The 14084-nt window shown below is 42.7% G+C and overlaps 1 protein-coding gene across 1 annotated transcript in view; it reads left to right on the top strand.

Annotated features, from left to right (window-relative positions):
- LOC144511736 (sushi, von Willebrand factor type A, EGF and pentraxin domain-containing protein 1-like) overlaps positions 1 to 14084 on the top strand; it is a 58665-nt gene that overhangs the window by 25012 nt on the left and 19569 nt on the right. Inside the window, exons 16-19 of the mRNA XM_078241961.1 lie at positions 779 to 852; positions 5464 to 5560; positions 9219 to 9292; positions 12831 to 12927. Coding sequence (XP_078098087.1) covers positions 779 to 852; positions 5464 to 5560; positions 9219 to 9292; positions 12831 to 12927 — 342 coding nt within the window. The remainder of the gene's footprint in view (positions 1 to 778; positions 853 to 5463; positions 5561 to 9218; positions 9293 to 12830; positions 12928 to 14084) is intronic.

Raw genomic sequence — 14084 nt, forward strand, 5'->3', positions numbered from 1 at the left:
TCACGAGCTTTTGGAGTGCTGCTCCTTCATCAGGTGAGTCACTCACCTAATGAAGGAGCAGTGCTCCGAAAGCTCGCGATACCAAATAAACCTGTTGGACTTTAACCTGGTGTTGTAAGACTTCTTAAGGTGGGGGATGTTATTGCTGAAATAGGAATTTCATTGCAAAGACAGAAATGTGAAATGTCTTTATCGGTAACCAAGTCCATTTGATGGATCAACACTGGGTGTCCATGTCTGCTGGTTCTTTAAAATGCGTGAATTATATTAAAAGTCATTTAGAAAGTGAACTTTATGCACCAATGTTCTGCCTGTGCTCTGTACTTTGTCTGGGGTCCGACCTGAGCTTTTATTTTTTAGCAGCAATACAACAGTATTTGATTCCTAAGTCACTGTTCTGCTAATCTAGTTCCATGTTTGTTTTTTTGGTCACAGTTTGTTTATCATAGAATCCCTACAGTGCAGAAGGAGGCCATTCAGCCCATCGTGTCTGCACCAACCATAATCCACTCAGGCCCTATCCCCCTAACTCCACATGTTTACCCTGCCCCGGACACCATGGGGCAGTTTACCATGGCCAATCAATCCTAATCCACACATCTTTGGACTGTGGAAGGAAACCAGAGCACCCGGAGGAAACCCACGCAGACGCGGGGAGAACAAGCAATAGACTTTCCCTCTATGCATCTTAGAATTTCTACCTGGTCAGCCAACTGTAACACTTTTCCAATGTACCTTCCTGACTCTGTTAACAGGTAGTCTGTGTTTCTTTTTCTAGATACAACATTGCGGGCAGGGATTATCGGCAATGTACAGCTGAGGGTTGGGATGGCGAGGTTCCATCCTGTGAACGTAGGTTTACGTTTCCCTGTTTTGTAAAGTGACTAACTTGCTTTTTAGTGATAAATGATTGATCCACTTCCAATGAATTGTTCTGTAATGTTGATCAACGTAGATTATTCGTTCTTCACTGCTGGACTCTTTCTAAACTAGGCTTTGGTTTTAACACATGGAAAGATATTGCATCATCTTGACACTTGGAGATTGACCTGGAGATTTGTTTTGTAAAAGAAGGGTCACAAGTTCATCTTTGGGCTGGGAACAAGCTTACCTTTTACCAATAAATCACCTGACCAGCCTGGTCCTTGAAAGGGAATGGGCTGTTTATTTGTTTTGAATTGCAATCACATTAATTGATTGGGTAAAAAGCTGACAAAAGATTGGTGATTTACTGGACATCACATGACAGAGACACACTTTAAGTTTATTGAGCTGTTGTTTTTGAAATCAGTGCTTTGGGGAATGAGCTGCCCTAGCTCGCCTTCTCCCTGCCCATTTTCTGAAATTTCATCTGCAGTTATCGACCTGCAGCCAGCGAATCCTCATCAGAATATAACTTGCCTGCATTTGGAATCCTGAAAGGATGAGATGAATTGATCCAGCTCGCTGTTCTCCACGCCAAAGCTCCATTAGTGATCTACCGGGTCTGGCAGACTGTCTTGATATGAGGGAGCTTTAGATAGACATCATCAAACCCATGAAAGCTTTATCCTTGATGTTTTAAAGCATGTCCTTCAAAGCCAATCTCTGCAGCAACTCGAGGGGGGGGGGGGGGGGTATTTGCAGGGGAGTGGGATTGGAGGCAGGCGTGGGAAATCCCTTGGGAGTCCCAAAGCGTTGTTTACGCCGGTGGGATTTTTCATTCCAATTGTTCCTGTCTCCCGTTCTGGATCCCCACTTGAATATGTTTAAATGTCATTATCAGGTGTACACCTGATAACTCCCCTCCATTAGATTGACCGTTCATGTTAGCATGAGGGCATGCAGACATGAATCATGACAGATCCCCCAAGTCTGTACCTGTTGAGCAGAACCTGAGACACACAGGTGAGTACAACCCCCAGGGAGGGGAGAATCATGTCTGGGAAAGCCCCACAGCACTGTCCTGGCAGAACCAGGTAACAGTGCCGATGGTTGTTGAGTTAAGGGGGTGTTGCACGGGGGGAGTGGGGGTGGGGGGGGGAATCAATCAAGGGGCATGGTGTTTTCTTGGGGTTCCTTGGTGGGGGTTATTTTTAATTGTATCAGGGTGCAACCATTTAAAAAACTAAGTTGCTAGAGCCTGCCCCATTAGCGTGACATTGTGGAACCCGCCCTTCCTTTTAATATCCCTAAAAATATGGTGGAGGAAGCCAACGCCCCCAAGGGCAGCTTCCGTGCTGATTTTCTGCCCACTGCACCACTCTACAAATAAATGAGAAAATTCCACTTTACCTCTTTGATATTGACATGTGAATGTTGGAGTATTTTTATGAAAGGTTACATCCTTACTATTCCAGAGTACAAGTGTGTGTGTTCCAGTTCTTGCAACTTGTTTTAAACAGAGTTTTATTTTATAATAAATCAATCATTCTGAGTTTAATGAAAGTAGTCTGCTTAAAGTTTCTTTGATACTGGGTCCAATAGCAGTGAATGGAATTAATTGGACATTTTCTTGAGTGAACTGAACTTTCAAATTAATAGTGAGTCCTGTGGAGTTGTGGGGCTAGAGAAACTCTGTGCAGTAATGCATCTAGAGAAACTCTGTGCAGTAATGCATCTAGAGAAACTCTGTGCAGTAATGCATCTAGAGAAACTCTGTGCAGTAATGCATCTAGAGAAACTCTGTGCAGTAGTGCATCTAGAGAAACTCTGTGCAGTAATGCATCTAGAGAAACTCTGTGCAGTAATGCATCTAGAGAAACTCTGTGCAGTAATGCATCTAGAGAAACTCTGTGCAGTAATGCATCTAGAGAAACTCTGTGCAGTAATGCATCTAGAGAAACTCTGTGCAGTAATGCATCTAGAGAAACTCTGTGCAGTAATGCATCCAGAGAAACTCTGTGCAGTTGTACAGCTAGAGAAAGTCTGAGCCCGATTTTGCTATTGCCGGGTGCGGAAACTTGGTAAAGTCGGGCATGAGGCGATTAGCGCGATCCGTGCCCATGTCCATGCAGATGCCCACTTTACTAAGGCCCAAAAATGGCCGCGATCCGAACCACGCCTGAAACGGATGCGATGTCAATTTAAACGCATTGGCATGCATTTAAATTGACTTAATGAGTTGTCTGCCCAATCTTACCTGCATTTCCCCCTTTACCATCGCGTTCGCCCGTCCAGATTCGGCGTGAAACAGACATGCTCGGCAAAGGTCTGTTTCGGGCGCTCCAGCTTCTGAAGAGGTAAGTTCAGAGCTTCCAACAGCTCTCTGATTCAGATCGGGGGGTGGGGGGTGTCAGATCATTCTCTGGTGGGGGGAGGAAGGAAGAGGAGTCGGGTCAGATGTATTTCTTGTTGGGGGGGGGGGAGCGGGGAGGGGAGGCCCGATTATTCTCTGGTGGGGAGAAGGAGGAGGGACAGATCTCTCTCTGGTGGGGATTGGGGGGGGTGGAGGGAAGCCAGATGGTTCTCTGGTGGGGGGGGGTGGGAGGAGGCCCGATCATTCCCTGGTGTGGGGTGGGGGAGTGCCAGATCACTCTCTAGTGGGGGGGAGGGGAGGAGGAGGAGGGAATCGGGCCAGATGGATCTCTGGTGGGGGGGGGAGGGGCCAGAGGCAGGGGAGGGGTCTGATGCCACTCTGCAGGCAATCGGTGGGGGGGAAAGGGGGCAGGGGGTCACAATCGGTCTGGGTAGTGGGGGGGGGGGGTGTGGGTGGATAAGGGGACAGTTATGTTGTGGGGGTGGGGCGATATCTGTGGGGGCCATCACTCCCGCTTTTTGCTCCCGGGAGCGATGTGACAGGGGAGCATTTTTCAAATTTGTTTTCACTGCGCATGCACAGTTGAAGGCTCCGATCGGAGCAGCAGCATTTCGGGTGCGATAAACCCCGTCCACAGCATGATTCCGATTCACGATTTATTTTCAGGCTAAGGGCGTATGGGGGCGCCTGAGAACAGGTTTCTAAGTCGGATCTGAATTGCGCCCAGATTCAGCACTTTGAATGAAAATGGTAAAATCGCTCCCTCTGTGCAGTAGTGCAGCTGGAGAAACTCTGGAGTCGTGCAGCTAGAGGAACTCTGTGCAGTAGTGCATAAACTGAACACTCCTTCCATCTTTGTCATAATACTACAGTATTTCTAACCGCTGAAATCTTGGTTTTGGGATCTTATGGTCCCACTGAAGGCGCGCCCCTGCCGCAGATATTTCGGTGCAACAGGAAACACGTTGACACTGGTGGGACCATAAGATCCCACCACCAGCAAGTGGCACACCACCTACTGTCCCCGCAAAACATTCCATAGATGGGGAGGATAATCTCACCCTGTATCTCGGAATGGGAGGGAACAGTATTCAGTGCTCTGATACAACATTGCATGTTAAAGATTTAGAATGTGTAAAATGATAAACGGCCACTCTTCAAATTGTTCAAATCTTCTACTCTGGCACTGTGAGGAATGTTGGAACATGGAGCTGAGTTTTGGTGTGTAATGTGAAGTTCAGGAGCTTCTAATTTTAACGTTGTTTTAGCTGTCAGGAAGTGGATGTTTGGGCCATGAGAAATTTAGGAGGTGCCAGCAGTGTGGCAGGTAAAATACAATCGATGTGAATGATCCATACTTAATCAGGATCATATTTTCTTCCTTGCCATTCTTGTTGCAAGATTCAACTGTATATGTGCCCCACTGAATTGGTTATTTTAGGGCAGCCAGTAGGACACTGTTGCATTAATTTACACTTGTCTGAAAGTAATAGAAAATGATGAGGTGACATAAAACATGGTGTAAGATTTTAGTGGCGGAGTGCTGGGTAGAGCAGACTCTGCTCTTCCAGCAGATATTAGTAATCCTTGAGGTTGATAGGACTTTGAAGTCACTTTCTCAGATTTGAGTTCCAACACTCTTGAAATGATGAACTATATTTAATTAACTACTTTGATTATTTTTTGTATCTGTACATGGACAGCTAAATATTATTGCTCCTTCCTGGCTTCTGCTCCCTCACCATTTATTAAGTAAGGAGACGCCTGACATTATGATTTTAGTTGGCTGATGAAGATTTTTTTATTCATTTGTGGGACGTGGCGTCACTGGCTACCCAGTATTTATTGCCCACCCCTAGTTGCCCTTGAGAAGGTGTTGGTGAGCTGCCCTCTTGAATCGCTGCAGTCCACGTGCTGTGAGTTGACCCACAATGCAGTTAGGGAGGGAATTCCAGGATTTTGACCCAGCGACTGCAAAGGAATGGTCGATGCAAAATGTTGTTGAAGACCGAGAGCTCTGTTGTGAAATATTGCAGATTGAGAAAAAAATCTTGCATCTCTGTTGCCATAATTTGGAAAAATGAATTTTGAACATGAGTAACTTGACTTTGTGGACAGTTTGGCTGTGGCTATTCATCCTCATGTTAAATATTGCAAAGAAAAACCTGTTGAGGACTTTGGAGTTTTGTAACAATCCTATCTTTTCTCATTTTTTTTCTGTGTAGCGATAAACTGTGATTACCCAGGGGAGATTTTGAATGGATATTATACTGCACCAAATCAGGCGGTTGGAAATAAGGTTACTTTTTATTGTGACATTGGGTGAGTAGTCAATATAGACATTATGAACTAACTTTAGTGAAAGAGAATCACCTTACCTGTGGCTGGGATTCGCCAATATCGCTGCAGTGAATGGGGTTTCGGTTGAGCGCCAAGTTCTCTGTTCTCACTGGCAGCTGGGGCAGGGCAAACACCACCCTGTGTCCACCCTGTAGAATCTTAATATTGTGACTCAGGTCATTTCAGATAAGCATCCTTCCTGCTTCACATTTCTGATGGCAGCACTAGGTGTGAGCACTGAGTGAGGCATCCCATTTAATGTTGAATTGACATTTACTTTTAAAGTTCTGTCATCTGTTTGCTGTTTCTTCCAAATGCCTAAAGTATATTGAAAAACAGCTTGAAGGGTACTGGGTGCATCAATGTTTTACTTGTGCACTGTACTTTATATGGGGGGGGTGAAGGGGGAGGGAGGCAGTCTTATCAAAGAAATTCTAAGTCCAGAACGGGCAGGAAAACGGGAGAGTTTCAGATCTATTTTTTTGACAAGGCCACCAGTTGAATCTTAGGCACTCTGTGCAAAAAAAAAATCACTAGATCTGATTGCTGCCTGTAGGGGGCGTGGGTGGGGTCTAAATCGCCCGTAAGCTGGTTGATAGTGGCAGAGTGCAAGTCTCTGCTCTAAAAGCAACCACTCACTGTCTCTGCAGCTTTCAGGCAGACCTCCACGGCCTAACCCCCCCCCCCAACGCTACCGCGAAGCATGAGCCCCTGACCAGAACGATCACCACCCCCCCCCCCCCCCCGACTGGAAATATCACTACCCCCCCACTCTGCCCCCACGACCAGAATGATCATTCCCCCGGCCGCCCCCCTCCCCCACTGATCGCTGTGCAGAACGGCAGTGATATCCCCCTCCCTCCCCATGATCGACCTTCCCCCCCCCAATCTGTCCCTGCTCCCTCAGACCCTTTCCCTTTTGCACTCCCCGGTGCTTGGTGGACAGTGCCAGGATGCACAGTGTGTATTGCTAGGATGCCAGGCTGGCAGTGCCAGTTTGGCATAGCCCAAGGGGCGCCCCCCTTGCCCCCAACTTCCTGGGAGGCCTCAATGGCCTCTGGTTCTAACAGCAAGGCCACCACATCTTGTCGATTCTGACCCGGGCTCGCGGATTCCATGTAAATTTAGACTTAAAATCAATTTAAACAATTTATTCAGCCAGAATTTATTATGCCAGAAATGGACGCAAGGCTGATCGCACCGGATATCTGGTCCGGTAGGATCGTGAGAGATGTGAAATCAGGCACGAGACTGATTTTTTGGCTCTCTCGCAATCTTACCGTCTCGTCCTGCCTGTCAGCCGGGGGGGCGCAATGATTAGATCACTCCAGCGTCTCACCAGCATTACTTTGTTTTGCAACAACGCAACTGTATTTGATTCCTTCAGTCTTCTGCTAACCGCTCCCTCCTTTTCAATTTTTTAAAGTTTGTTATTTTGATGGAATTATTTTTCTATGGACATTTAGATTTCTAGCCTTGTCAGCATCCAATTAACTTTCAGCTTACTAATGCAGGTGGGTTGTTTCTTTTTTTTTAGATACAAAATGGTGGGTCGAGATTATCTGCAATGTACAGCTGAGGGATGGGATGGCAAGGTTCCATCTTGTGAATGTAAGTTATGTTTCCCTGTTTTGTGAAGTCTTGCTTGTCTGCACCAAATAATTGAGCCACTTTCATTGAATTGTCACGTAGTATTGGTTCACATCCTGGTTTTCCTTCGTCCAATATTTTGACATCCACAGGTATGGAATGCTGGTTTTAGGAACAGGTCAAAAAAATTATTTTCTTTCATTCAACATGACATTTTTATGGAACATAACCTGTGAAATGAGATATAGTTCAATTCATCCGTTCATTAAATCAGTCCTGCTGCTTGCAGAAGACTTTAATCTTCTGTCCTGGTTGAAATGGTCGTGTTGGGGTAAACAAACGAGTTTTGTTGGATGATTATGAGGAAAGTTTAGGTGGCATTAATTTTAGTGGAGTTGTAGCTGACAGGAAGTGGTACTTTATGCCATGCGAGATCGTTTTAAAGTTTATTTATTAGTGTCACAAGTCGGCTCACATTAACACTGCAATGAAGTTACTGTGAAAATCTCCTACTCACCACACTCTGGTGCCTGTTCGGGTACACTGAGGGAGAATTTAGTATGGTCAATGCATCTCACCAGCATGCCTTTGGTCTGTGGGAGGACGTGCAGAAGGGTCTGACGTGGGACTCCCAACTGCTGGTGGTAGGATGTCTATTGATCCACGTGAGAATATATATCCCTGAATCAACCAGAAATTAGAGGTGGCTCAGGGATTTAAGGGGAGTTACATGATTCTCCTGTGCCCAACAAACACTGTTGGGTTTGCCTATGTCTTGTAATGGGATCTGACACTCTGTCCTTGATTGAGAGACTTAGAATTGGTAGGGGGATGGGTGCTGCTGAAATCCAATGCAGTACCATCATCACTGACCAGTAGACCACCACATTATGACCCACATCCCGCCCCTAACATCAGTGTCCAGGGATCCAACATAGATCCTTGGGTTGGCCCTCGAGTCATTACCAGCGGCAGCTGTCACTATTGGTGGCTTAATCGCCAACCTTGGAGAGCTGTCGGCCTCTGATTGGCCAAGAGCTGTCAGGGAATGGTTTTCCAGCCACTTGGTGGTTGGAGGTATGGGAGACATTTGCTGGCCAGCAGGTGATGATTAATGCTGTTGAATACAGAGATCAGTTGCTGTGAGGTTTTGTGAATTAAGAGAAAATCCTGCATTTACAATACCATAATTCTGAAAAAATGAATTCCAGTTAGGACAACTTGATATTCTGAGTAATCATGTCATAGCATTTCTTATTCATAATAAATATCTGTTATTGGCAATGAAAAATCTATTGGTGATTTTGGGTTTTTATGTCATTTCTACCTTTTCTTGTTTTATTTTCTGTATAGCAATAACCTGTGGAAATCCTGGGGCAATTGCGAATGGATATTATAAGGCATCCAATTGGACAGTTGGAAATAAAGTTACTTTTTATTGTGACATTGGGTGAGTAGCTAGTGTATAAATCACTGAATAATTTTGGTGGGGGATTATATTATTTTAACACTCTGAATAGGATAATTTCAGGTGACCGCACTCAAACATCACAACATGCAAGCTCTGACTGAGTCTTCCATTTCAGTGTTTAACTAGTGAATTCTTTTTATACTGATCAAAGTGAGGGATGTTAGTGCTGAAATAGGAATATCAATGCAGAGATAGAAATATTAAATATGTTATCGCTAATCAGATTCATTTGCTGGATCGACACTGGATGTCCATGTCTGCTGGTTCTTTAAAATGCATGAATTATATTAAAAGTCATTTGGAAAGTGAGCTTTATGCACCAATGTTCTGCCTGTGCTCTGTATTTTATCTGGGGTCTGACCTGCACTTTTATTTTTAAGCAGCAATACAACAATATTTGATTCCTATTTCGTTGTTCTGCTAACCTAGTTCCAAGTTTGTTATTTTTTGTCACAGTTGATAGTTTGACAGATTTTCTCTCCACGGATCTCAGAATTCCTACCTGGTCAGCAAAGCCTAACACTTTTCCAATGTACCTTCCTGACTCTGATAACAGGTGGTTTGTGTTTCTTTTTCTAGATACAACATTGTGGGCAGGGATTATCGGGAATGTACAGCTGAGGGTTGGGATGGCGAGGTTCCATCCTGTGAACGTAGGTTTATGTTTCCCTGTTTTAAAATGACGAACTGGCTTTTTAGCAACAAATGATTGATCCACTTCCAATGAATTATTAATATTGTTGATTCACATCCAATACTTTTTCTTACAGTATTTTGACATTTTCAAGCTTTGAGTTGAAACTAACTTCTTGGAAATAGGAGGAAACAGTAAATCGATGCTTTCATTCAACATTGCATATTAAAGATTTAGAATGTGTGAAATGAGAAATTGTCATTCGTCAAACCAATCCTGGGGGGGAGTTGGTTTAGCTCAGTTGGCTGGACAGCTGGTTAGTGATGCAGAGTGACACCATTAATGTGGGTTCAATTCCCATACTGGCTGAGGTTATTCATGAAGGCCCCGCCTTCTCAAACTTGCCCCTCGCCTAAGGTGTGATGGTCCTCAGATTAAATCACAACCGGTCAGCTCTTCCCCTCAAAGGGAGAGTAGCCTATGGTCATCACTTTACTTTTGCCTGTTCTCACCAGAAGATTTGAATCTACCATCAACAGTAGAGTTGAAGCAAGGAACCAAGTTTTCTTGTGTAATGGTTAGTTTAGGAGGCACTAAGTTTAAAGTATTTTTAGTTGATAGTGTTGTAGGTAAATAATACCTCTGAGACCAGTCATGAGTCAAAGTACAGTGGTTTATTTTCACAAGCTTGTGGGAGAAGTCTGATCCTTAACACGGTCTCCAGACTTCTCGCCGAATACAAGTTAAGGACAAATATTTATACATATATTTTCGCCTCTGGTCACGTCCGCATTTTCTCACGATTATTGCTGCCTCAGCGCCTCTGCGTAGTCTGTGTAATCGTGGTCATCTCAAGGCTGCGACTATCTGTTCTGTCACCTCTATGTCCAGCATACAAGATTATAAGTTTGCATAAACAAGTTAACTGATGTACAGGGGCCTTTATAACAATTTATATCGATAAGGATGAATAGTATATAATGAATATATATGTATCTATTATTATACGATCACAGAAGGTATGCATGTAAGCTCCATCGTGTTAAACAGCAGTACATAATATAAAAGAATACAAAATGGATTCTAGCTTAAACTAGCCACATTCCTGAACACAATTAGCTGGGAAAATCACACGGTGTACAACAGCAAGGACAGCTGTCTCTCTTATCTGGTTTGGATACATGAAAACAAGTTCTACAGACACGAAAACAAGTTCTACGATGCTTCTTACAAATCCCAAAGTATTACAAAGTTCGGGTTTCAATGCTTTGCACAAATCTTAAGTGTTACAAAGTTAATTAACCCGTTCCCTTCTTCAATAGGAAGCATTTTGGGCCATGGGAGATCTGGGACGTGTGAGTGGTGTTGCGAGTAAAGTTCAAGTGTAATCGATGTGAATGATCTATACTTAAATCATGCTAACACTACCTTTTCTTCCTCTTGCAATCTTCTCTAAAGATCCTACAGTGTCTGCGCCTCACTGAATTGGTTGTTTTAGTGCAGCCAATAGGAAACTATTTTGTTAGTTTGTGCTTGAGTGGAGGTAATAGATATTGATGAGGTGACAAGAACATGGTGGAAAATTTTAGTGGCAGGATTGCTGAGGTAGAGATAATGTCAAGGAAGCAGAAATACGCAATCTTTGTGATGGATAAGATACTTTTAGGTTACTTCTTCAGTTCTTATTTCCCACAATCTTGACAAGATGGACTATATTTAATTAACCATTTTAATAATATTTTGTACCTGCTCCTAAATGTCTTTTGTTTTTAAGTAACTTAAGGGAGTGGAGCACAGCTCCCCTAATTGCAACCACATGGTAGGACAGTAACATGGTATTTAAAGATAAGATAAAAAGATAAAGAGCTCTGGCGAAGGGTCATCCAGACGCAAAACGTTGGCTCTATTCTCTCTCCACTGATGCTGTCAGACCTGCTGAGATTTTCCAGCATTGTATGTTTTTGTTTCAGATTCCAATCTCCGCAGTAATTTGGTTTTACATAAAAAGATAATGCGAGCTTGTCAGAAGGATATGGCAATAATTATGGGGGATTTTATTCCACATATACTTTGGAAATATCTGTTGGGAAAAGGCAGCATCAATGAAGAGCTCATAGAATGTTTTCAGGATAGTTTCTTAGAATTACAGGTCCTGGAGCCAACCAGAGGGCAGGCTATACTAGATATTTAATTGTTCAGTGAGATGGGATGAACTGATGATCTCATAGCAAATGCATCCCTAGATAGTAGCGATCATAATATCATTTGATTTTACCTTCAGTTCGAGGGAGAGAAAAGTGCTTCCAAATTTTAAATTTAAATAAAGGCAATTATGAGAGCATGAAAGCAGAGCTAGATGAATGTGGTGAATATACACAAGGAATAGATCAGTAGAGGTTCAGTGGCAGGCATTTAAAGGAATATTTCAGAATGGACACGTACCAATGAGAGAAAGAAATGCCAACGGGAGGGTGCATCATCTGTGGTTAACTAAAAAAGTTAAAGACAGTTTTAAACTTAGCGAAAAAGTGTAGAATTCTGCAAAAAGGGTGGCAGGTCAGCAGATTGGAAAGTATACGAAAGACATCAAAGAATGACAAAAAGATTAATAACAGGGAAGGATCAGAGTATAAATACAAGCTAAAATGTAATATTAAGATGGTATTTTAGATATTCTAAAGAATTGTAGAATTGAAGAAGAAAAAAGTAAGCAAACTGAGCACTGGTCCCATAGAAACTGCATCTGGGGAATTGATAATAGAAAGTAGGGTGATGGTGGATGAATTAAGCAGGTATTTTGCATTGGTCTTCGTTATAGAGGACACACATATCCTAGAAACAACTGCAAATCGGGAAATGGAAGGGAAGCAGGAACTCGGGAAAATTACACTCATCAGGGAAGTGGTATTGAGAAAATTGTTGGGTTTGCGGGCTGCCAAATCGCTGGCTCTGGATTGACTTCACCCTCAGGTCTTGAAAGAAATGGTAAATGAGATAGTTGAAGCATTGATTTTAATTTTCCAAAATTCCCTTGATTTAGCGAACGTTCCATTAGATTGGAAAATAGCAAAAGTAACTCCTTTATTCAAAACAGAAGGGAGACAGAAAGCTTAAATACAATCCAGTTAGCCTAACATCTGCCATCGGGGAAATGTGAAGGGCCATTATTAAAGATGTTGCAGCAGGACACTTAGAGAAATTCAACACAAGCAGATTTGACATAGTTTTGTGAAAGGGAAATCTTGTTGAAGACAATGTTTGAAGTTGTTGCAGATTGAGAGAAAGTGTTGCATTTGCGTGGCCATTTTCTTGACATATGGTACATAACTTTCTGCATGACCTACTGGCGGAATGTTCTGGTCGCACCAAAACCAATGGACCTTTGAATGGCCTTGCCCCCCCAATGCAACAGGGCCATCACATTCCTCCCATCTTGATATTGTGGACAAATTGGCTCCAGCTATGTATCGCCTTGTTAAATAATGCAATGAAAAAACTGTTGGAGATTTTGGAATTTTGTATTAATCTTATCTGTTCTTATTTTATTTTCTATGTAGCAATATATTGTGGTAATCCAGGGGAGATTCTGAATGGATATTATACTGCACCAAATAACACAGTTGGAAATAAAGTTACTTTTTATTGTGACATTGGGTGAGTATTCAGTATAGAAATTACTAAATAATTTTGATGAAGGACTGGATTATTTTAATGCTGTGATTTAGATATTTTCAGATGGCCGTCTCTCGTGTTTCAAATTTCTGATAAAAGCTCCACACGTGAGCTCTGAATGAGAATTCCAATTTAGTGTTGAATTGACAATTTAAAAAAATATTGTACTGATCAAGGTGAGAATTGTTAGTGCTTGGATTGGAAAATCAATGCAGAGCTGAAAATGGTGAATGTGTTAATGATGCATAGACCCATAATCTGAGATCAACGCTGGCCATGTGTCCGCTGGTTCCTCAGAATACTTAAACTGTATTGAGAATCAGTTTGAAGGTGAGTTGGATGCAGCAATATTTCTCCAGTGCAATGTACTTTATACAGGGTCTCAGCAGCTCTAATTTATTTTGCAACAACACAACTGTATTTGATTCCTTCATGATTCTGCTAACCTAGTCCCATCTTTACTATTTTTTAAAAGTTTATTCCTATTTGGATAGATTTATTTCTCTATGAACCTTTAGAATTCTAACCTGGTCAGCGCACTAACACTTTCCCAATGAACTTGCAGGTTACTGAAACAGTTGGTTTGTTTCTCTTTTACTAGATACAAAATGGTGGGTAGAGATTATCGACAATGTACAACTGAGGGATGGGATGGTGAGGTTCCATCTTGTGAATGTAAGTTATATTTCCCTGTTTTATAATGTGACTGACCTGTTTTCCTTACCAAATGATTGAGCCACCAGCAGTGATTTGTTACATTGTTTTTATTCACAACCAGACTTTCCTCCCTACGGTATGTTGACAATCTCTAGCTTGTAATTCCTAATTCTTGAAATGGGAGTAAACGGTTACTCAATGTTTTGATTCACATTGCACGTTAAAGCAAATTAATGGCCTGTCTTAATGCTGCCACATCTGGGAAACAAAGAGTCAGAACAATTCCTGGCTCCGTGAACACGACCTGGGGAAAAAGTGAACTGGAAGTTCAAACTTTCATTCCGGGGCGCAGTATGAAATGGGATTCAGGCCTGTGGCTTTGACAGCCAGTGCGAGGGTGCTTGGTGCTGAGATGGGCTGGGCAAAAGACCTGTCTCCGAACTCCAGCACATTGTCAAAGTTTGAAAAAAACAATAAAACAA

This window comes from Mustelus asterias, chromosome 25, assembly GCF_964213995.1.
Source record: "Mustelus asterias chromosome 25, sMusAst1.hap1.1, whole genome shotgun sequence".
NCBI classification, from domain to species: domain Eukaryota; kingdom Metazoa; phylum Chordata; class Chondrichthyes; order Carcharhiniformes; family Triakidae; genus Mustelus; species Mustelus asterias.